Here is a 25,490-nt window from a genome sequence, read left to right as displayed (position 1 = left end):
AAACAACAGGCTGTGGTCTATCTTGGATTAGTTAAACAAAACATTTCATTCAAACTCTATACTACTGCCCTTGGAATCCCACCTGCTTGAAAGGTCCGCCAGAGGGGGTAATCGAGCTGTGTTATTTTCTCGGGTATTTGTTCCTAACCACAGATCAGGTCTAGGAACAGATTATCAAAAGAAATCTTACCTAATATTCCGGAGAAAGAATTTCTGAGCCTGTATCAGTGGTTAGGGGGGCAATCAAATTCTACTTATGGAGCAAAAATATATTGGCGGCTGCGCTGTGAATGTCTGCCGTGCAGCAGTCGAAAGTCCTCCAGCGGAGAGTCGTGGTAGCGCAACGCTTGCAGAAACAGTCCTTTCAGTTTACTGTTGTATGGGCATTGGGCAGAATGGAGACCAAACCAGTGATAACCTTTCTCAAAACCCTCCTCATCGTTTACTCCTTCGTGTTTTGGGTAAGTTAACGTTACCCTTGTTTTATCCATGCCCCAATGTAAGCCTTGGGGAGATCGTTTCCGTCGTTGTAGATGCAGAGCTGTAGGCTACCCGTAAGTACCGTTAATTTTCCATATGTTTGATGAATTCAGTTAATTCGAGGAATTCAGTTATTTCGAGGGTGTACTTATGTTTTTTTATATGTCTTATTGTAGACAATTTCTGCCTTTGTGGTACAGATTAATCTGTGCCTTTGTATTAATTAGTTTACAACAACCCCACACGCTTGGAGAAATGCGACATCCTCTGTTGTAACGTTTGTCTTATTTCGTACATTGTCACCTACTCCAGCGTGAAGAAGTCTCGATATGTTGCTCTGTATTTCGAAGTTGTCGTTGACCGCAATACATGCCATGCTCATGCGTAGGCTATATAGAGCGCAGCAGCTCTGTAGTCACAGAGACAGGTAGAGGTTATCAGTCGAGGCTGTTGACACAGGCAAATCAGCAGCCACTCATGTAACGGTTTCTGTCGGTCCATCGTTTGGTGCGAAGCAGCATGACAGTGCTCTCGTCATTGTCGAGTCTACAGCATGCATAGGTTGCAGTCAATTGTTTTGTCATTGATTTAGCGTTCGACCATAGGTCGCACTATAACCATCCATCTCCCTTCAACCCGACATGGATGTGCACCTGATGTTTTGTAAACAGCGCATTTCAAATGATTTGTCTGCATCCTGATAAGTTGTTTGTCTTGACTGACTCACTCTTATACAAGCTCTGTACTTTTGTTAAATGTCTCCTGAGACTTCTCTATCATTGTCATACCATAGCATGTGTTTCTTTAGCCAACTCCTCTGTATGTTATTAGGCTATATGACAAACAGTAGCCTACAGATGCATGGGCCTCAAGTCAGATGGGGAACTAAGGAAAACATAAGCAATCCCTCTATAGGCTATCCTAAGGTAAACAAACTCATCTGGTGTATTTGCAGCTCTTATCCTGATATATCTTTGTTAGACAAGGATGGATGGATGCTCCACTGGGCGAAAGGGGTCAATATCAGGGGATATCTTTATCTGTTTCTGGACATCTGACATTTCATTCGATATTAGGAGTAGACATGCTCCAGATACGCGTCTCCTTAATTTCATATACGGAGCTAGGGTATTCTCCATAATGGGAGTTTCTACATGCATCCAATCCTGACCTCAGACATCTCCCTTCAACCATTTGAGTCCAGGGAGATATCGGGAGTGCCATGAGATAAATTCAAGACATGCACCTGATGCGCATGCACCCGTTCACATATGTGTAGAACATTTTAACTCCGGAAAGGGTGTCAACATGCTGACATATCTAAGCCTTTATACGTAGGCATGAACGAATCCACATTACCTAACGTTCTCAATAGATATCCGTACATTATATGTAATTCATCCTCGTGTGTCTGATCAAAAATGAGCTAAATCCGACTCATGATCAATGTCCAGCGCCCAAATTATTTTACATGTTCAGGCGCCGAAAATCATTGTGCTTCTTCACATGAAGGTGACATATCTGAGCATACATTTACACAATATTCAGTAGTAGGCTACAGGGCACGGAAAGGCAGACATCGTCATATTTAATCCAAGTTGCTATTTCCAAAGCACATCTCTGCTATTTATGTTTTTTTAAAATGCAGCAATCAAAACCAGAGCTCCAATCACAAAAAGTTTTCTGTAAAGAAGCAAACGTAGACCAACCTTTGCTAAAAATTTATTGTACATTATTTATTTTACAGAAAATAAAACGTGTACACCCTCAATACCCTGCCTTGTTTGTTATGGACATGGATGCGAAATGGGTGCTGATTGGAATCGTCAACAGCGGTCCCGCGCAGTGCAAACCGGCACTGTGGTGTTGGGCTGTGATCCACTCCAAACTGTCAATGCATAAATTCAAAATTGTGTCAATATTGCAAGAAAATATTGTAATTTCACATAACCATACCACAAGATAGCTACTATACCTGCTTCATTCGTAACAAAACGAACTGAAACTAGCTAACGTTTGCTATCTAATTAAATGTGTTTGCTTGATAGTCTATAATAAATCATACAAAATATGCCTAAATGTTGTTTTAAAACGTTAGCTGTCACCTTGAGGTTTGATATGGGGTACAAATATTTTCCCCCGAAGGGAAGGCAATTTCGTTATTTGTTAGCTAGCTAGGCTGCCAGTTAGCTTTTACCCCCCTATCAAGCCTAGCTAGCTAGCCCTAATGGCTGCTGGCCAAATTAGCTAACATTCTTGATTCTAGTTACTAAGATAAATAAAATATCTCAAATTAGCTACTCACTCTGATGATATCGATTTAATATTTGTCAAATTATTGAGCATGTCCTCAAAACTCAAATAAGCATCAGAGATTGTCATTTAGCATATCAAAAAGCATATCAAGATCCAGGTATGGACCTCAGTCAAGAGCGTATGCATTATGTGCTGAGAAAATAGACTATGTAGGCCTTCTGTCAGTATTTGTCATCATATCGAACAAATAAGATGTCCAGATAGGCCTATCCCAGGATATCTAATGAGTCAAGGCTATACCATGTATGATATCCGGAGGGAATGCATGAAAGAAAAATATGGATTTTATATTTGTCAAATTATTGAGCATGTGCTGAAAACTCAGAAATGCATTAGAAATTGTCCTTATTTTCAGCAGATAAAAAAGCATATCAAGATCCGGATATGGACCTCAGCCAAGAGAAGCATATCTGGAATCAATAGAGCTTCATATCTTGAAAGCACAGATATGCGATGTATACAGTCAGTATTTGTCAACATGAAGAGCAAAAATAGGATGTCACATATCTCAGGATATTGAATTCGAGTCCATATGCGGCCATAGGAAATGTCCATGTGTGATATTTGGAGTAATCCCAATATCATATATGTCTAAAAGAGATGGTGCATATCCACAAAACTCTAAATATGCATTGGAAATGGTTTGTATTCTCTAGAATATCAAAATGTTTCATGTAAAGATATCCCCTGATATGGACCCTTTTCTCCCAGTGCTCCTCCTAGACCTTCAGGTCTGGGATCAGTTGAACCTGTCCCCAGTCTGAACCTGAACCCCCAAGGACATACAGTATAACTCAAATCTGGCCTCGGATCAGCATTTACATGTGAGACAAGAAAATCAGAGGCTGTACATGTCTCTCTCAGCAAGCATTTAGTGCCTGTCATAGATACTAACATTTATATTTAGTCCGGTCAGTCAGAGCAGCCTTAACGCTTCCACACCCTAGTCTGCATATGATCACATCTCCCCAGCAGGAAGGAGCAGCCGACTGGATCGGTGGTCTCAGCACCGGGGCAGGGCAACAGCTCGTCTCATTTCCGGGGGGGTCAGGGGAACTAGGGATGGGCTGTCAGAGGGGTGGTTGTTGGTGGTGGTTTGAAATTCTTCAGATAGTTTAGTTCCTGAGTTTCACTGTCGTCAGCTTGTCATGACAGCTAATGTCTTCCGGCGAGTGGTTCAGACTCCAGTTCACACGGTGTCATTTGAAGTGGTGCCAATGCCGGTGGGGTATGTGAGACACTGACATGTTTTAATGTTCCTGTTAAAAATAGAACTCATGATTTCTCTTTTAAGGACTGGTGGGAAAGGGGTCATCCGTTTTGGGTCCTATTGTATTGGGGACTGGTTTTGTCAGTGTTGTCATGGCTGCTGGTTTCTGTGTAATCTCTCAGATTGCATTGGATTTTATTAGTTAGATATTGCCTTGTTGCCACTGATACAGAATCCAATGTTTTCTTCATCGTCCTAGGTAATGGTTCCGATTGTTAGTGTAATCTGATCTTAGATCTGGGACTAAGGGCAACCTTCTACATCGGTCGATGCGTCACAATAGCAACATCATCACTTCTTCCTACCTGAGCCTGGGTTTTGATTTAAACAGATGACATCAGTTATATTGCAAGCAGACAAACCCACAATCTAATCTAGCTTCAGGCCTGAATATCGATACAATAGATGGAAGGATGTTTATAATATAAAGACAAGGCTAGACTGTGCTTTCAGAAAGTATTCACACCCTTTGACTTTTTCCACATTTTGTTGTGTTACAGTCTAAATTTTAAATTGTTTAAATTGGGATTATTTTGTCTCTGGCCTACACATATTTCCCCATAATGTCAAAGTGGAATTATGTTTTTAGAAATTTTTACAAATTAAGAAAAAATGAAAAGCTGAAAATATCTTGAGTCAATAAGTATTCAACCAGTAGAAAGAGGAGGAAGGGAAGCACTACTAAGGTACACAATAGTAAATTATGGTAGACAGAAGGTGCTCTTTGTTAAAAGGGGTAAATTGGTCATCAAAAAGAAAAGAGGACCAAGGCACTCTTCATATAATTAATTAAAATGCCTTTATTAGTATGGCATGTTCAATAGAAATTAATTGGGGCTAATTGGAAAAGCTTTTCAAAAGAGGACATTGTATTATTTTTTTGTACTCCCTGACGAAGGCCATGCAGCCGAAACGCGTCGGATTTTTAAAACTTTGTTTCTATTGAACATGCCATACTAATAAAGGCATTTCAATTAATTATATGAAGAGTGCCTTGGTCCTCTTTTCTTTTTGATGAAGTATTCAACCCCTTTGTTATGGCAAGCCTAAATAAGTTCAGAAGTCAAAATTTGCTTAACAAGTTGCACTCTGTGTGCAATAATAGTGTTTAACGTGATTTTTTTATGATTACCTCATCTCTGTACACCACACATACAATTCATTATCTGTAAGGTCCCTCAGTCGATAAGTGAATTTCAAACACAGATGCAACCACAAAGACCAGGGAGGTTTTCCAATGCCTTGCAAAGAAGGGCACCTATTGGTATATGGGTTAAAATAAAAAAGCAGGCATTGAATATCCATTTGAGCATGGTTAAGATATTAATTACACTTTAGATGGCGTATCAATACATCCAGTCACTACAAAGATACAGGCGTCCTTCCTAACTCAGTTGCCGGAGAGGAAGGAAACCGCTCAGTCCAGGTGTGTCTTTAAAACAGTTAGAGCTTAATGGCTGTGATAGGACAAAACTGAGGTTGGATCAACAACATTTTAGTTACTCCACAATACTAACCTAATTGATAGAGTGAATAGAAGGAAGACTGTGCAGAATAAAAATATTCTAAAACATGTACCTGTTTGCAACAAGGCACTAAAGTAATACTGCTAAAAATGTGGCAAAGCAATTCACTGTAACTGTAACGTTTGTTGTTTGAAGTAGAAGGAGACCAAGGTGCAGCGTCGTAAGCGTTCATGATATTTAATCAATCGGAACACTGAAACAAAATAACAAAGTAGAACAAAACGAAACAGTTCTGTCAGGTGCAGACACAAAACAGAAAACAACTACCCACAAAACACAGGTGGGAAAAGGCTGCCTAAGTATGATTCCCAATCAGAGACAACGATAGACAGCTGCCTCTGATTGGGAACCACACTCGGCCAAAAACAAAGAAATATAACACATAGAATGCCCACTCTAATCACACCCTGGCCTAACCAAAATAGAGACTAAAACCCTCTCTATGGACAGGGCGTGACAAATACAAAGTGTTATGTTTGGAGAAAATCCAATACAACAGATTACTGAGTACCATTCTCCAGGTTTTCAAGCATAGTAGTGGCTGCATCATGTTATGGTAATGCTTGTAATCGTTATGGACTGGGGAGTTTTTCAGCATAAAAAAGAAACGGAATGGAACTAAGCACAGGCAAAATCCTAGAAGAAAACCTGGTTCGGCCTGCTTTCCACAAGATGCTGGGAGATACAGTTGAAGTCGGAAGTTTACATACACTTAGGTTGGAGTCATTAAAACTTGTTTTTCAACCACTCCACACATTTCTTGTTAACAAACTATAGTTTTGGCAAGTCGGTTGTGACATCTACTTTGTGCATGACACAAGTTATTTTTCCAACAACTGTTTACAGACAGATTATTTCACTTATAATTCACTGAATCACAATTCCAGTGGGTCAGAAGTTTACATACACTAAGTTGACTGTGACTTTACAGCTTGGAAAATTCCAGAAAATTATGTCATGGCTTTAGAAGCTTCTGATAGGCTAATTGACATCATTTGAGTCAATTGGAGGTGTATCTGTGGATGTATTTCAAGGCCTAACTTCAAACTCAGTTCCTCTTTGCTTGACATCATGGGAAAATCAAAAGCAATCAGCCAAGACCTCAGAAAGAAAAATGGTAGACCTCCACAAGTCTGGTTCATCCTTGGCAGCAATTTCCAAGCGCCTGAAGGTACCACGTTCATCTGTACAAACAATAGTACGCAAGTATAACCACCATGGAACCACACAGCCGTCATACCGCTCAGGAAGGAGACGCATTCTGTTTCTTAGAGATTAACGTACTTTGGTGCGAAAAGTGCAAATCAATCCCAGAACAACAGCAAAGGACCCTGTGAAGATGCTGGAGGAAACAGTCACAAAAGTATCTATATCCACAGTAAAACGAGTCATATATCGACATAACCTGAAAGGCCGCTCAGCAAGGAAGAAGCCACTGCTCCAAAACTGCCATAAAAAAGCCAGACTACGGTTTGCAACTGCACATGGGGACAAAGATCGTACTTTTTGGAGAAATGTCCTTCTGTTCTGATGAAACAAAAATAGAACTGTTTGGCCATAATGACCATCGTTATGTTTGGAGGAAGAAGGGGGAGGCTTGCAAGCCGAAGAACACCATCCCAACCGTGAAGCACGGGGGTGGCAGCATCATGTTGTGGGGGTGCTTTGCTGCAGGAGGGACTGGTGCACTTCACAAAATGGAATGGCATCATGAGGGAGGAAAATTACGTGGATATATTGAAGCAACATCTCAAGACATCAGTCAGGAAGTTAAAGCTTGGTCGCAAATGGGTCTTCCAAATGGATAATGAACCCAAGCATATTTCCAAAGTTGTGTCAAAATGGCTTAAGGACAACAAAGTCAATGTACTGGAGTGGTCATCACAAAACCCTGACCTCAATCCCATAGAGCATTTGTGGGCAGAACTGAAAAAGTGTGTGCCAGCAAGGAGGCCAACAAGCCTGACTCAGTTACACCAGCTCTGTCATGAGGAATGGACCAAAATTCAACCAACTTATTGTGGGAAACTTGTGGAAGGCTACCCAAAACGTTTACCCAAGTTAAACAATTGAAAGGCAATGCTACCAAATACTAATTTAGTGTATGTGATCTTCTGACCCATTGGGAATGTGATGAAAGAAATAAAAGCTGAAATAAATCATTCTCTCTACTATTATTCTGACATTTCACGTTCTTAAAATAAAATGGTGATCCCAACTGACCTATAACAGGGATTTTTAAATGTCAGGTGTTGTGTAAAACTGAGTTTAAATGTATTTGGCTAAGGTGTATGTTAACTTCCGACTTCAATTGTAAATTCACCTTTCAGCAGGACAATAACCGAAAACACAAGGCCAAATCTACACTGTAGTTGCTTACCAAGCAGACAGTGAATGTTCCTGAGTGGCCGAGTTACAGTTTTGACTTCAATATGCTTGAAAATCTATGGCAAAAGACTTGAAAATGGTGGTCAAGCAATGATCAACAACCAATTTGACAGAGCTTGAAGAATTTTGAAAAATATAATTGGCAAATATTATACAATGGAGGTTTGGAAAACTCGTAATGACCCAGAAAGCCTCACAGCTGTAATTTCTGCCAAAGGTGATTCTAATATGTATTCAGTGGTGTAAAGTACTTAAGCATAAATACTTGAAAGTACTACTTAAGTCATTTGGGTTATCTGTACTTTGCTATTTATATTTTCTACCAGTTTTAATTTTAATGCTGTACTTAATGCTGTAATGCAGTACTTATTACTCCATACATTTTCCCTTACACCCAAAAGTACTCGTTACATTCTGAATGCTTAGCAGGACAGGAAAATTGTCTTATCAAGAGAACATCCTTGGTCATCCCTACTGCCTCTGATCTGGCGGACACACTAAACGCATGCTTAGTTTCTAAATTATGTCTATAACTGTTGGAGCATGCCCCTGGCTATCCGTAAATAACAAAATAAAAATAAAAGTATGCTGTGTGGTTTGCTTAATATAAGGAATTTGAAATGATTTATACTTTTAAACAGCAATGCCTCTAACAGTGATGGATTGGCAAAATACTGTACAGTATGTAATACCAGCTACAGTACAGAGGGAGATCTGAGATTGAATCATTAATGCAGTGTTCGTGTTAGTTTCCACTCATTACCATACAGAACCCTCCGGACTGTACTGGAGTCATTACTAGACTGAGCTCTCTGGACTGTACTGGAGTCATTACTAGACTGAGCTCTCAGGACTGTACTGGAGTCATTACTAGACTGAGCTCTCAGGACTGTACTGGAGTCATTACTAGACTGAGCTCTCAGGACTGTACTGGAGTCATTACTAGACTGAGCTCTCAGGACTGTACTGGAGTCATTACTAGACTGAGCTCTCAGGACTGTACTGGAGTCATTACTAGACTGAGCTCTCAGGACTGTACTGGAGTCATTACTAGACTGAGCTCTCAGGACTGTACTGGAGTCATTACTAGACTGAGCTCTCAGGACTGTACTGGAGTCATTACTAGACTGAGCTCTCTGGACTGTACTGGAGTCATTGCTAGACTGAGCTCTCAGGACTGTACTGGAGTCATTACTAGACTGAGCTCTCTGGACTGTACTGGAGTCATTACTAGACTGAGCTCTCAGGACTGTACTGGAGTCATTACTAGACTGAGCTCTCTGGACTGTACTGGAGTCATTACTAGACTGAGCTCTCAGGACTGTACTGGAGTCATTACTAGACTGAGCTCTCTGGACTGTACTGGAGTCATTACTAGACTGAGCTCTCTGGACTGTACTGGAGTCATTACTTATGAATGCTTTAGAAATAAACATATTCCAAGATAAGAGGGAAATGTTATTGATTTAGTTCAGGGACCTCAGTCTCTAAAGACTACAGTCTTTTAATTAGTAAAGAACAGTCCAGGTTTGGACGGCAGTGAGTGCATCTAGACTGATGGGGGGGATGGGCTTTGCCACCTGCTGTTCATACAAGGTTGGAGTGAGAAAGAGAAGAGGAGGAGAGAGAGGGTTTCTGTATGTTCAGGCTGAGCTCTGCTTGGATACTGCAGCACCTCAGAGATAAATGTCTGTTACCATGGAGACAGTCTAACTCTGGCCCTGTCAGCCAAGCAGTCTCTGTCTCTGTCTCCTCTCCCAGTGTTCTTCCATCCCATAATACTGAGACATTTTCTTTATGTTCGTAGTATTCTTATATTTTATTATTTGTTATTGTTGTTGCATTGTTGAGAAGGAACCTGCAAGTCACAGGAGGTTGGTGCCATCTTAATTGGGGAGCACGGGCTCGTGGTAATGGCTGGAGCGGAATTAGTGGAATGGTATCAAATACATCAAACACATAGTTCCATGTGTTTGATGCGATTCCATTTGCTCCATTCCAGACATTATTATGAGCCATCCTCCCATCAGCAGCCTCCACTGGTGCAAGTAAGCATTTCGTTGGACTGTGTATACCATGTGTATCCTGTACATACCACTAATAAAACTTGAAACGTGTTTGGCCCAGCCCAGCACTAACGCATTGCCGTGCGCCTGCCAAATCTTGTAACAATGCGGAGGGCTCCTTATGTCTCTGCATTGACACGATTGGTTGACGGTAGGTGGGGGTGGGAGGTCCTGTATAAACACAAACTCACTTCCTTGACAACTTCCTTCACAACAGCTCTGTGCTGCTCCGTGAAGTGTGAATGCCCCGACTTCTGCAGAGGCCGTATCACCATAAATGCTGCACGGCCAATGAAGACTTCGGATTGACCATGTAGCACCTTTTAGCAAACATTCTCTCTGTGTGGTGTTTTGGGAAACGTATGTTACATCTTTGGCAGTTGTAGGAAAGATGCATCGTTAAAACACTCGGAACCTTAAGTTCAGTCGCTATCGGGAAACCGGGCCCAGCACTGCACCTCATTCAGGTAATGGTAATTCATTTAGATCACAATTGGGCCCATACACCTACCAATAAACTATGTCACATTGTTTTTGTGTATTTGTGTGCTGTGCGTGTGTGTACATGTGGGTCTGATTACATGCCGGTGTGTGCAGTCCTGCAGTATGGCCGCACCAGGCAGCAGAGATGGACCTCTTTGAGGGGCACTGGGGAGATGAAGATGGTTTGGCACCAGGCAGCAGAGATGGACCTCTTTGAGGGGCACTGGGGAGATGAAGATGGTTTGGCACCAGGCTTTGCTCGTAGAGTGTCTTTGACAGATCGGCACCCCAACTGAACCCGTCACAAAAAAGCAGCCCCCCCCAGCTGGTGAACAGGGGCTCACACAACACACTCCTTTATGACAGGCCTTCATTACAAATGCTAAGAGCAGCGTAACAGAAGGAAGCGGCCCGCTCTGGATCAATGGGTCCTTTTGATTCGCTCCCTCTGTGTGTGTGTGTGGGGGGGGGGGGGGTAGTGTCGTCGTGTTCCACAGGAAAGTATCAACATATCCATTTGCCTTCGAACTCTTCCCCATCCCTTCTCTCTCTCTCTGCACTCCCCTTTCTGTTCTCACACTTAGAAACAACCACTGTTTACTCGTTGGCCAGAAAGGACAATCTGAAAGGTTGATCTTGTGATCACATATCTACATTTGAACCTGCTATCAATTACACCCAACTGATCTTATATCTGAGTCTAACGGCAACTTTATTCTCCCACACTACAGAGAGGCAAGAGGGCTCTGCATTGTTGAGCAACATGGTGGTGTTCTCTAATGTTCACTCAGCACCATCGGTAGACCTAAGCAACACTGCATTCTGCTGGCTGAATAGTGTACCTCTGGATATCAACATCTCTCTCTCTCTCTCTCTCTCTCTCTCTCTCTCTCTCTCTCTCTCTCTCTCTCTCTCTCTCTCTCTCTCTCTCTCTCTCTCTCTCTCTCTCTCTCTCTCTCTCTCTCTCTCTCTCTCTCTCTCTCTCTCTCTCTCTCTCTCTCTCTCTCTATTTGTGTTTACTTGTCTTGGGTGCTTGATTCATTTCCCCCTCTCATGATCTGTGTCACAAGTGTGTTTTTACCTCTATGTTATCATGGGGCACAGAGGGATGGTTATTCCCCAGGCATCTATTATATGTTCATAGTATAACAACGTCATTGCACTTTTCCTCTGAGGTTTGTTCTTTTGCATTTAATTCTTACTGCTCTTACTCATATGTGTCTGTTACTGTAGTGGCATACTTATTTGTATACGTAAAGAATAGCTCCTATAATGAAGTTTTTATCTCTCTTTCTCATATTCTGTCATATCTCTTCTCCCCCCACCATCATCTCCCTTTGCTCAACTATGTCCCCTATTTGTCCTCTTCTCTCTCTCTCCTTCCCTCTCTCTCTCTCTCCTTCCTTCTCTTCTCCAGATCACAGGAGCGATCCTCTTGGCAGTGGGAGTATGGGGGAAGTTTATGATCGGGCCGTATATCTCTCTGATAGCTGAGAACACCACTAACGCTCCGTACGTCCTCATCGGCACTGGGACTGTAATCATCGTCTTTGGCCTGTTCGGATGCTTCGCCACCTGCAGGGGGAGCCCATGGATGCTCAAACTGGTGAGGGTAGAGGAAGAGGAGTGTACAGGCAAACACACACACACACACACACAGGAGCTGTGAATCTGCACCTGGGGTTGTGAAGAATTAATTTGATGCTGATTAATAGAGTGTAGTTAGAGAAACACAGTGCTAATTATCGACATGACACATACTTCTTACTAGCCTGTCCCCATCACTAGCCTGCCCCATCACTAGCCTGCCCCCATCACTAGCCTGCCCCCATCACTAGTCTGTCCCATCACTAGCCTGTCTCCATCACTAATCTGTCCCCATCACTAGCCTGTCCCATCACTAGCCTGTCACTAGCCTGTCCCCATCACTAGCATGTCCCATCACTAGCCTGTCACCGTCACTAGCCTGTCCCCATCACTAGCCTGTCCCGTCCCCATCACTAGCCTGTCCGTTCACTAGCCTGTACCCATCACTAGCCTGTCCCCATCACTAGCCTGTACCCATCACTAGCCTGTCCCCATCACTAGCCTGTCCCCATCACTAGCCTGTCCCCATCACTAGCCTGTCCCATCACTAGCCTGTCCCCATCACTAGCCTGTCCCCATCACTAGTCTGTCCCCATCACTAGCCTTTCACCATCACTAACATGTCCCCATCACTAGCCTGTCACCATCACTAACCTGTCCCCATCACTAGCCTGTCCCCATCACTAGCCTGTCCCCATCACTAGCCTGTCCCATCACTAGCCTCCCACATCACGAGCCTGTCCCATCACTAGCCTGTCACCATCACTAGCCTGTCCCGTCCCCATCACTAGCCTGTCCGTTCACTAACCTGTCCCCATCACAAGCCTGTCCCCATCACTAGCCTGCCCCCATCACTAGCCTGTCTCCATCACTAGCCTGCCCCCATCACTAGCCTGCCCCCATCACTAGTCTGTCCCATCACTAGCCTGTCTCCATCACTAGCCTGTCTCCATCACTAGCCTGCCTCCATCACTAGCCTGTCCCCATCACTAGCCCGTCCCCATCACTAGCCTGCTCCCATCACTAGCCTGCCTCCATCACTAGCCTGTCTCCATCACTAGCCTGTCCCCATCACTAGCCTGCCCCCATCACTAGCCTGTCTCCATCACTAGCCTGTCCCATCACTAGCCTGTCTCCATCACTAGCCTGCCCCCATCACTAGTCTGTCCCATCACTAGCCTGCCCCCATCACTAGTCTGTCCCATCACTAGCCTGTCCCCATCACTAGCCTGCCCCCATCACTAGCCTGTCACCGTCACTAGCCTGTCCCCATCACTAGCCTGTCCCGTCCCCATCACTAGCCTGTCCGTTCACTAGCCTGTACCCATCACTAGCCTGTCCCCATCACTAGCCTGTACCCATCACTAGCCTGTCTCCATCACTAGCCTGTCTCCATCACTAGCCTGCCCCCATCACTAGCCTGCCCCCATCACTAGCCTGTCTCCATCACTAGCCTGTCTCCATCACTAGCCTGTCTCCATCACTAGCCTGCCCCCATCACTAGCCTGCCCCCATCACTAGCCTGTCTCCATCACTAGCCTGTCTCCATCACTAGCCTGTCCCCATCACTAGCCTCTCCCATCACTAGCCTGTCCGTTCACTAGCCTGTCCCCATCACTAGCCTGTCTCCATCACTAGCCTGTCCCCATCACTAGCCTGCCCCCATCACTAGCCTGTCCCCATCACTAGCCTCTCCCATCACTAGCCTGTCCCCATCACTAGCCTGCCCCCATCACTAGCCTGTCTCCATCACTAGCCTGTCCCCATCACTAGCCTGTCCCCATCACTAGCCTGCCCCCATCACTAGCCTGCCCCCATCACTAGCCTGTCTCCATCACTAGCCTGTCTCCATCACTAGCCTGTCCCCATCACTAGCCTCTCCCATCACTAGCCTGTCCGTTCACTAGCCTGTCCCCATCACTAGCCTGCCCCCATCACTAGCCTGTCTCCATCACTAACCTGTCATCATCACTAGCCTGTCCCCATCACTAGCCTGCCCCCATCACTAGCCTGTCTCCATCACTAGCCTGTCTCCATCACTAGCCTGTCCCCATCACTAGCCTCTCCCATCACTAGCCTGTCCGTTCACTAGCCTGCCCCCATCACTAGCCTGCCTCCATCACTAGCCTGTCCCCATCACTAGCCTGTCCCCATCACTAGCCTGCCCCCATCACTAGCCTGTCCCCATCACTAGCCTGTCCGTTCACTAGCCTGCCCCCATCACTAGCCTGCCTCCATCACTAGCCTGTCTCCATCACTAGCCTGTCCCCATCACTAGCCTGCCCCCATCACTAGCCTGTCTCCATCACTAGCCTGTCCCATCACTAGCCTGTCTCCATCACTAGCCTGCCCCCATCACTAGTCTGTCCCATCACTAGCCTGCCCCCATCACTAGTCTGTCCCATCACTAGCCTGTCCCCATCACTAGCCTGCCCCCATCACTAGCCTGTCAGCGTCACTAGCCTGTCCCCATCACTAGCCTGTCCCGTCCCCATCACTAGCCTGTCCGTTCACTAGCCTGTACCCATCACTAGCCTGTCCCCATCACTAGCCTGTACCCATCACTAGCCTGTCTCCATCACTAGCCTGTCTCCATCACTAGCCTGCCCCCATCACTAGCCTGCCCCCATCACTAGCCTGTCTCCATCACTAGCCTGTCTCCATCACTAGCCTGTCTCCATCACTAGCCTGCCCCCATCACTAGCCTGCCCCCATCACTAGCCTGTCTCCATCACTAGCCTGTCTCCATCACTAGCCTGTCCCCATCACTAGCCTCTCCCATCACTAGCCTGTCCGTTCACTAGCCTGTCCCCATCACTAGCCTGTCTCCATCACTAGCCTGTCCCCATCACTAGCCTGCCCCCATCACTAGCCTGTCCCCATCACTAGCCTCTCCCATCACTAGCCTGTCCCCATCACTAGCCTGCCCCCATCACTAGCCTGTCTCCATCACTAGCCTGTCCCCATCACTAGCCTGTCCCCATCACTAGCCTGCCCCCATCACTAGCCTGCCCCCATCACTAGCCTGTCTCCATCACTAGCCTGTCTCCATCACTAGCCTGTCCCCATCACTAGCCTCTCCCATCACTAGCCTGTCCGTTCACTAGCCTGTCCCCATCACTAGCCTGCCCCCATCACTAGCCTGTCTCCATCACTAACCTGTCATCATCACTAGCCTGTCCCCATCACTAGCCTCTCCCATCACTAGCCTGTCACCATCACTAGCCTGTCACCATCACTTGCCTGTCCCATCACTAGATGTCCCCATCACTAGCCTGTCCCCATCACTAGCCTGTCACCATCACTAGCCTGTCCCCATCACTAGCCTGTCCCCATCACTAGCCTGTCCCATCACTAGCCTGTCCCCATCACTAGCCTGTCCCCATCACTAGCCTGTCCCCATCACTAGCCTGTCCCCATCACTAGCCTGCCCCCATCACTAGCCTGCCCCCATCACTAGCCTGTCTCCATCACTAGCCTGTCTCCATCACTAGCCTGTCCCCATCACTAGCCTCTCCCATCACTAGCCTGTCCGTTCACTAGCCTGTCCCCATCACTAGCCTGCCCCCATCACTAGCCTGTCTCCATCACTAACCTGTCATCATCACTAGCCTGTCCCCATCACTAGCCTCTCCCATCACTAGCCTGTCACCATCACTAGCCTGTCACCATCACTTGCCTGTCCCATCACTAGATGTCCCCATCACTAGCCTGTCCCCATCACTAGCCTGTCACCATCACTAGCCTGTCCCCATCACTAGCCTGTCCCCATCACTAGCCTGTCCCATCACTAGCCTGTCCCCATCACTAGCCTGTCCCCATCACTAGCCTGTCCCCATCACTAGCCTGTCCCCATCACTAGCCTGTCCCCATCACTAGCCTGTCCCATCACTAGCCTGTCCCCATCACTAGCCTGCCCCCATCACTAGCCTGTCCCATCACACACAACCTCTCTGTATACTGTATGTAGCTTATTTCTCTTTTATTTCCACTTCTTTCTCCCCCCTTCTCTCTCTTTCTCTCTTTCTCTCTGCAGTATGTAATGTTCTTGTCCCTGGTGTTCCTCGCTGAGTTGGTGGCTGGGATCTCTGGCTTTGTTTTTCGTCATGAGGTCAGTTTCTCTATTTGAACTACATTACCCATAGTTCATCTGGACCATCTCAGCTGAGTACTTGCCAGTAGAGATACATCAAGTGTGTGTGTATAGACTTGTTTAACTATTCTGGTCCCCACAAGAAAAATAAACAAACAAATATTTGACCAACTGGGGACATTTTGTTAGTCCCCACAAGGTCAAATTCTATTTCTACGGGGTTTAGGGTTAAGGTTAGAATTAGTGTTAGGGTTAGAATTAGGGTTAGGTTTAGGGTTAAGGTTAGGTTTTGGGGTTAAGGTTAAGGTTAAGGTTAGGGTAAGAGTTAGGATAGTAAAACCAGGAAAATTTTCCCTTATGGGGACATTTCCCAGGTCCACACGAGGACAAAGGCTATTTGGTTAGGGTTACAATTAGGTTTACGGTTAGGGAAAATAGGACTTTTAATGGAAATGCATTTTAAGGCCCCACAAGGATAGTAAAACATATGCTGTGTGTGTCCACAGATAAAAGGTACCTTCCTGAGGACGTATACTGACGCTGTGTTGAATTATGATGCTGAGGATGAGAAGAGCCTGGCTGTGGACAACGTCCAAAGCAGCGTGAGTCCCAACAACAACATTAACAACGGCAACATCAACAAAACTACTATTGTCACAACAATACAAAAATTAAATCACGTTTATGTGTGTCTCTCTCCAGCTGCGTTGCTGTGGGGTGAACAACTACACCAGCTGGTTGGGCAGTGTGTACTACCCTGCTAACGGCTTTCCCCTGAGCTGCTGCTCCAACTCCTCTGACTGCAGCCCTCAGGACCTCCGCAACACCACCATAAACCACACCAAGGTCTACCAGCAGGTCTGTGTGTGTGTTACACACTAACCCGTCCACTGTGTTACACACTAACCAGTGGCCTGTGTTACACACTATCCCATCCCCATATGTTACATACTAACCCATCCCCTGTGTTTTTTGTGTTTCAGGGCTGTTATGAACTGGTAACCTCCTTCCTTGAGACCAACATGGCCATCATCGCGGGAGTAACATTTGGAATTGCCTTCTCACAGGTGAGATAGAGAATGTGTTGTCTGATGATAGGAGTGCTGTGTCTAAGGTTCATTATAATCTAAAGTTAAATTATCTCACGTCTCTACACATCTATCACCCCCCTTTCTCCCCTCTCTCTCTCCTCTCTCTCTCTCTCTCTCTCTCTCTCTCTCTCTCTCTCTCTCTCTCTCTCTCTCTCTCTCTCTCTCTCTCTCTCTCTCTCTCTCTCTCTCTCTCTCTCTCTCTCTCTCTCTCTCTCTCTCTCTCTCTCTCTCTCTCTCTCTCTCTCTCAGTTGATTGGCATGTTGCTGGCCTGCTGTCTGTCCAGGATCATTACTGCTAATCAGTATGAGATGGTGTAGCAGGGAGAGCAGGTAAGTGGCTACTCTGTCACACACACACACACACACACACACACACACACACACACACACACACACACACACACACACACACACACACACACACACACACACACACACACACACACAAATTCAGCAGATGCTTTTATCCAAAGCAACTTATAGTCATGCGTGCATATGCACAGTTGGTCCCGGGAATCAAACACACTATCCTGGGCCATGCTCTACCAACTGAGCTACAGAGGACCACACACACACACACACATTATATATACAAACACATCTATAGTTGTCTAAGAGCCTGTGTGGTGGTTGTTTGTTTGTAGGGAGATGAAGAGGAGAGGGCGAACAGCACCTTGGTAGACTGGGACAGAAGATCCCCACAACACTAGCACACTGCATCACTAAAACTCCTCTCTCTCTCTCTCTCTCTCTCTCTCTCTCTCTCTCTCTCTCTCTCTCTCTCTCTCTCTCTCTCTCTCTCTATCTCTCTCTCTTGTAAAGAAGTACCATTCCTTAACTTGCTACTGTGCCATGAAGGCTTTCTCACAGTACCTTCAACTCCACTGAGGGACTCAGGCTGCAGGTGGAGGCTTCTAGTAAGCACTTATGTAAAATCAGCTTACCCTCCCCAATGCAACACTGACCTTGGTTAAGCATCTATGGGCAACTTAATCCTGCTCCGTATTACAAGTTTAGCCATCTCTAACACTTTGGGTAGAAGTTGTCCTTAGGGACAGATCTAGGAACAGGTCACCCGAAGCCTTGTTGCTAAACTTAACTATTAGGGTGATGAATGGATATCTGACCCTGCATCAGTGCGAAGCGCCAACATCATCCTGCTCCTTAGCAGTCTTCGACCCCCTATCTCCCTGTCCTCTCACACCACCCCCTTGTGGTTTTGCATGCTCCATACAGGGCCTAGCATTTAAAAAGCAATGCACAGATTTGTATGAAATTATTAACCCACATTTAAAGATATACAGTAGCCAGCATACACTGTATTTTCATAATGTTTCTGATCACTGCTGTAAATACCCAAGCTACACACATATAGAGAAGATATGTTGATAAAACATTGAGAGAGCATTTAGAGCTAACTTTTAGCCTTTCATTTGCATCCCTGCTTTTTTTTCGCTGCTTCATGGATGATATCTCAGACTTTTGTGTCCATATCTATGATGTTAGCTTACAATGAACTAACTGTGTAATCAATTTGGTCTCTGGATGTGTAGATGTCTTAATAATGAATCATTTATTATTATAACAATTAATGAAGTGTGTGTGTCAAGTTTGGTTCGGAACACTGAGCTGTTCCGATTTAATATATGTGAGCGTATGTTATTTTAATATCTATGAGCCTCGAATTTTGTCGGATAAATATATTCTTTATTGATTTGATCGATGTTATGTGTTTTTGTGGCACACGTTGAGATGTATAGGCTTATGTTTATTTAATGTTATATTTATAGTATGTCTGCCTTTCTGTCTGCACACTTACGAGTGTGAGTGAGAAAGAGTTGAGGTGGTTACATGTGGGTAGAGTCGTCTACTGGAATAGGGTGGGAATAGGATGGGAATTGGGTGGGAATAGGATGGGAATAGGATGAGAATAGGGTGGGAATAGGGTGGGAATTGGGTGAGAATAGGATGGGAATAGGGTGGGAATAGGATGGGAATAGGGTGGGAATAGGATGAGAATAGGGTGGGAATTGGGTGGGAATAGGGTGAGAATAGGGTGGGAATAGGATGAGAATAGGGTGGGAATAGGATGAGAATAGGGTGGGAATTGGGTGGGAATAAGATGAGAATAGGGTGGGAATAGGGTGAAGAATAGGGTGAGGGTGAGAATAGGGTGGGAATAGGGTGGGAATAGGATGAGAATAGGGTGGGAATTGGGTGGGAATAGGATGGGAATAGGGTGGGAATAGGATGGGAATAGGATGAGAATAGGGTGGGAATGGGATGGGAATAGGGTGGGAATAGGATGAGAATAGGGTGGGAATAGGATGAGAATAGGGTGGGAATTGGATGGGAATAGGGTGGGAATGGGAATAAGATGAGAATAGGGTGGGAATAGGGTGGGAATAGGATGAGAATAGGGTGGGAATAGGGTGGGAATAGGATGAGAATAGGGTGGGAATAGGATGGGAATAGGATGGGAATAGGATGAGAATAGGATGGGAATAGGGTGGGAATAGGGTGGGAATTGGGTGGGAATAGGATGGGAATAGGGTGGGAATAGGATGGGAATAGGATGAGAATAGGGTGGGAATAGGATGGGAATAGGGTGGGAATTGGGTGGGAATAGGATGAGAATAGGGTGGGAATAGGATGAGAATAGGGTGGGAATTGGATGGGAATAGGGTGGGAATAGAATGAGAATAGGATGAGAATAGGATGGGAATAGGATGAGAATAGGGTGGGAATAGGATGAGAATAGGATGGGAATAGGATGAGAATAGGGTGGGAATAGGATGAGAATAGGATGAGAATAGGGTGGGAATAGGATGAGAATAGGGTGGGAATTGGGTGGGAATAGGGTGGGAATAGGATGAGTGGGTGTTATTTGAGATGCAGTCAATGCTCATATTCTTGTAAGGCCAATGATATGATGCAACACTCAGACTGGTGTTTCATATGGTGTTGTGTATGTATGTTCATGTCTCAAAGTCATGATGGAGGCAGCTGTGACCTCTCTGCTATACAGAGGATCTCAAACCTGTTTTTGGGGCTTTCACGTGTATGCTGTTTTCTCTAATCAATCAGATTTACAAAACTTTTTTGCATTAAATCCTTTTACGGAACAGGGTTGGATACAAATCGAATTGAAGGCAGTCAATTCAGGAATTGATTTGAATTTAAAATTGAAAAACTTAAATAGCTTCTCCATTTCAGTTTATTGAGAAGTCATTTAAAATAGATGCCCTTTTTCAATCATTGAACTGGAATTTCAGTTTAACTCCTGAATTAACTGCCTTCAATTCGAATTGAGCACAACCCTATTACAGGAAGGGTGGCTGGTATTTACTTAGAAACTGCATGGTAAAATGGTAATTACACGACAATAACCTAAGGAACACATTTTTGGGGACTAAATTGGAGCACCACTCCATATACAAGGCAAATAATTAGGTAACTGAACCTTAAATAAAGTGCTACGAACAACTCCCAGTGTATTGAAATGACTTTCCTAAAACGGATGGATTTAGAAATGTGAAACTACTGAAATGCCAATTTGTATTGAAATCCAGCAAACACAGGGGGTTCTCACCTCCAGCAGAGTAGAAAGACAGTTTACTGTTATTAAGTAGATCATTAAATCTAACTAAACTAACACAAATGCAAACCTGTAGAAGACCAGTCAATAAATATCGCAATCTACAGTTGCAGCATTAATGAAAAGATTAAACGTTGTTTTGTACATAAGCCAACCTTTTTAATAACTGCACCAGCTCCTGTAGCATGCCAATACAGTCTGTTCTGTTGTTGATATTGTAACAATCAGTGATATCTGTGTTAATAAACGATCCTCATAACTTTACAGCTGAATTGCTGTGTCTTGAAGTGTATTCTCTACACTCTCTTTCTCTCTCCTCCCCCTTCTGCCCTTATTCTCTCCGTCCCCTCCACTTTTCATCTTCACCATCCTCCGTAGCTGTCTCTCTCTTCCCACATTCTCCCTCCCTCCCTCCCTCCCTCCCTCCCTCCCTCCCTCCCTCCCTCCCTCCCTCCCTCACTCCCTCCCTCCCTCCCTCCCTCCCTCCCTCCCTCCCTCCCTCCCTCCCTCCCTCCCTCCCTCCCTCCCTCCCTCCCTCCCTCCCTCCCTCTACTTCCCTGTGTTAAAGACCTCTGCCATGAATCATATTAGCATGAAACAAAAGCAGGAGACATGAATACTAAGCTGGAGAGGACGTCACCGATGCATTTCACCCCCTTCCTTTCTTCTGCCCTGGTTTTGTCACAGATCTGAACACTAGGTGGCGCTATTGCTACACAAACAAACCCAAGTCCTTTCAGGACTGCTAAGTCTACACAAAGGATGCTCAAACCTCCTCTTCAGAGCTCCTCTGTGATGTAGAATAGTCCTGAATGTTCCAGGTAGAAATTGAACGAATAGAGCTGACATTATTTCATTTTCTACATGTCTTACATTTTAGGTTCGCAAAGTGTCTAGGAAGACAGGAGGGCTTACTGACAAATAAAGTGAACAAGAATGATGCATTTCTCAAAAGGATGTTTAATTCACTTCAATCCAATAAACAGATGTGTCCCCAAGGAAAGTATTTTTATTTCATTTTAAATGTGCTTTTTTAATGTATATATTTTAGCCTATATTACCTGACATTTCAGACTGTCCAAAGCAGATAACTCAACCATTAAAAAAATATTCAATGTCACTTGCTGACGGTTTGTGTGTGTGTGTGTGTGTGTGTGTGTGTGTGTGTGTGTGTGTGTGTGTGTGTGTGTGTGTGTGTGTGTGTGTGTGTGTGTGTGTGTGTGTGTGTGTGTGTGTGTGTGTGTGTGTGTGTGTGTGTGTGTGTGTGTGTTTGTGTGTGTGTGTTTGTGCATCTGTCTGTGGGCTCTATTCTTTCTCCAACACAGCAGGAGTGTGTTTGCTAGTGGGGATCCGGCAGAAAATGACAGTCATTACATACTCTACTGTAGTTACCAAGCCCCCTGCTGCACTACAGTGGAGTGTTTACACTGTGAGTAGGTGAGTGAGAGAGAGAGAGAGAGAGAGAGAGAGAGAGAGAGAGAGAGAGAGAGAGAGAGAGAGAGAAAAAGCTCAATACAGGAAGGTAGGGGTCAGACAAGAGAAACATATTTTTACATTTGTATCCACATTGAAGCAAATATACTTTATTTAGAGGAAAGTAGTGTAATTTTGAAGCAAATATATTTTATTTGGAGTGAAGTATATTTGAGTTCATAGACCACAGAGGTTTTGTCAAGGTAAAAAAGGCCTAGTACAATCAAAAACATGGTTACCTGTGTTATATATATATTTCCACACTATGTGGTTGGAATAATACTGTGAAATTGTAAAAAATTATGATAATGCCCTTTTAGTGTAAGAGCTGTTTAAAAAGGCTGCCTGAAATTTCAGCCTGTTTTGGTGGGAGGGAGTTTTGGTATGCCTGGTGACAACGCCAGTCGGTAAATTAGTTAACAGACCAATAAGAAATAGAGTTCCAAAGCTCTGCCAATAACAGCTACTTTTCAATTTTCCCCTCCCCACTCAGACCACTCCCAAACAGTCCTAGAAAAATTCTTCCTTGAGAAACTGCTCTTTGCTAAGAAGCTATTTTTGTTTATTTTTGACAATTTTAATTGAAAACAATCACAGTAAGGTACTTAATTGTTACCCAAAAGTTATTTGATATTGAGTTAAAAACGGCTGCATTGAACCTTTAAAGTCAAAAATATGAGGTGACACTACTTACTGGTGTTAGCCAGTAAGTAGTTGTTGACTAACAACAAGATGGCGCTTAGGTATCAGTACGAACTGTAACAACATGAAGGTGCATGGATGACCGAGCCGTGTAGATCTCCAGCTACCCGAGTGGCACTGCGGTCTAAGGCACTGCATCTCAGTGCTAGAGTGGTCACTACAGACACCCTGGTTTAAATCCAGGCTGTGTCACAACTGGCTGTGATTGGGAGTCCCAAACGGCGGTACACAATTGGCCCAGCGTTGTCCGGGTTTGGCCGGTGTCGGCCGTCATTGTAAATAAGAATTTGTTTTTAACTGACTTACCTAGTTAAATAAAGGTCAAATAAAAATAAAGGTTACACATTAGGAAGTCACACCACCAGAGTTATTCTATGTGCTCTGAGGGCCTTTACTGTAATGACCCAGGCCCCTGCTTTCTCTACAGGCTAGAAAAACACAAAGCACAACAGGCCTCCTCTGTTTTAGTCTACTTCATTCATAACCCCCCCCCGCCTCAAACTACAACGATTTGGAAATGATTCCCCTGACCAATTTAGTTTAATTTCTTAATCCCTCCATGTCAGACACAGTATGTAGGCTGTATGGCAGGAGCATGCAACAGGACGACATAAACAACCTGTCAGATATTCAGATAGTAATGCATGGCATCAGCAACTCCTCGTCAGATCAGAGCATAAGTCCAAGATTCAATCAATTGCACATAGTGGATTCCCAAATAGCGCTGTCAGAAGAGCGAATGTCTAGGCTACTGTTCTAGTCTAGACTACTGTTCTAGTCTAGGCTACTGTTCTAGTCTAGGCTACTGCTTGCTAAATGATTTACTATTTACTTCAAGCCACACTACACTATTTAGAACATACTGTTTAGTCAAATGTAGGCAGTAAGCATGTTCTGGACCTATTATCTCCCTCTATCCTCCTACATCAAACACCTTCATTTAATTGAAAACTCCAATAAAACCATTGTTTTATAGGTTATATAGGCTTTTGGTCAACCTTGACCCTTGGCTTTGGGTCAACCATATGACAGCAGCAGAACACTGCGAGTCTCTCCAGAACTGACTGTCTAGCTGTGGTGTGGAACAGGGAGAGATGAGGAGGCCGTTACCCAGGGAGACAGCTAACCGAGAAGTTCTTATCTCGTTACGCAAATCACCGGCATATCAGCATGGCAGTGCGTCCCTAATGGAACATGCGTGGCGTCAGCTCTTGGCACCGAGCCAACCCCTCGCTGCGTGGCTTAGTGGGTGGGGGGTATTATGTGTTCTGTCATTCGTGAAGAGGGAATGCGCCGTTTGTCACGCCCTGACCGTAGAGAGCCTTTTTATGTCTCTATTTGGTTTGGTCAGGGTGTGATTTGGGTGGGCATTCTATGTTCTTTATTTCTATGATTTGTGTTTCTATGTTTTGGCCGGGTATGGTTCTTAATCAGGGACAGCAGTCTATCGTTGTCTCTGATTGGGAATCATAATTAGGTAGCCCTTTTTCCCACCTGTGATTGTGGGTAGTTATCTTTGTTAGAGGCACTATAGCCCTGTAAGCTTCACGGTTGTTTCTTCGTTTCTTGTTTTGTTGGTGACATTTACTAAAATAAAAGAAAATGTACGCTCACCACGCTGCACTTTGGTCCACTTCTTTCGACGGCCGTGACACCGTTACTGCGCACACACACACACAGAGAAGAGAGAAAGGCAGTTGTGCCAGTAAGTTGGAGGAGGGTTCTGATTTTACAGGGTTTAAATTGGGATTTCCCTATTTGACTTCCTCCTCCAAACAAAACATTTTGGGGGTTCTGTCTGAGGATAAACAGTAAATGAACTCTCTTCCATTTTCTTTCTTCTGATGCTCGCTCCCTCTCTATCTCTCTCTTGCTCTCTCTCTCTCTCTCTCTCTCTCTCTCTCTCTCTCTCTCTCTCTCTCTCTCTCTCTCTCTCTCTCTCTCTCTCTCTCTCTCTCTCTACCTCTCTCTCCTGTATCTCTCTCCGCTGTCCCTCTATGTCATAGACCCAATGTTTTTCTTAGTAAGTAGAACAAGAGATTTCTTGCTAGCAGGCAGCCTCGGGGCATGTGGTTATTATGATGACCGACATAAACAAACAGCTCTGTCAACCATCAAACAGAGCTTGCTACATTGTCAAAACAGAAATCGTTACATTTAGTTTATTTTCCTCTAGCTATCTTAATTTATGCCATTTGCAAGAATAGTATTGTAATTATCATAACATCGTTACATATAATACAATGAAATACATTTATTGTTTAAAGTTTGTGGCATTATTTTTACAGTTATGAGCTAACGCAAGCTACTGCTGTTCTATGATTATATTTTCTAGCTTGGCTACTGTTATGTAAGTTAACATATTTATTTCTAAGTTGTTATGCTTATATGTCAGGTTTGCCATGTTATTATTTGGT

The 25,490-nt window shown here is 44.5% G+C and overlaps 1 protein-coding gene across 3 annotated transcripts; it reads left to right on the top strand.

Moving 5' to 3' along the window:
- Positions 1-303: 303 nt before the first annotated feature.
- Positions 304-21,907, top strand: LOC139546399 (tetraspanin-7-like). 3 transcript variants are annotated; one of them, XM_071354743.1, is made up of 8 exons: positions 304-461; positions 11,947-12,135; positions 16,153-16,227; positions 16,716-16,811; positions 16,912-17,067; positions 17,193-17,276; positions 17,550-17,630; positions 21,779-21,907. In XM_071354743.1, exons 1-7 carry the CDS (start codon positions 396-398, stop codon positions 17,616-17,618), a joined length of 735 nt encoding a protein of 244 aa, XP_071210844.1. In that variant the 5' UTR covers positions 304-395; the 3' UTR covers positions 17,619-17,630; positions 21,779-21,907. The 3 variants fall into 3 exon arrangements, with proteins under 3 accessions (XP_071210844.1, XP_071210843.1, XP_071210845.1); XM_071354742.1 differs by lacking the exon at positions 21,779-21,907 and adding an exon at positions 17,945-19,019; XM_071354744.1 differs by lacking the exons at positions 304-461; positions 21,779-21,907 and adding exons at positions 469-554; positions 17,945-19,019.
- The last annotated feature ends 3,583 nt before the right edge of the window (positions 21,908-25,490 follow it).

The sequence above is a fragment of the Salvelinus alpinus genome, chromosome 20 (assembly GCF_045679555.1).
Source record: "Salvelinus alpinus chromosome 20, SLU_Salpinus.1, whole genome shotgun sequence".
NCBI classification, from domain to species: Eukaryota; Metazoa; Chordata; class Actinopteri; order Salmoniformes; family Salmonidae; genus Salvelinus; species Salvelinus alpinus.
Note: the sequence above shows the minus strand (reverse complement) of the source record. Positions and strands in the feature narration are given on the sequence as shown.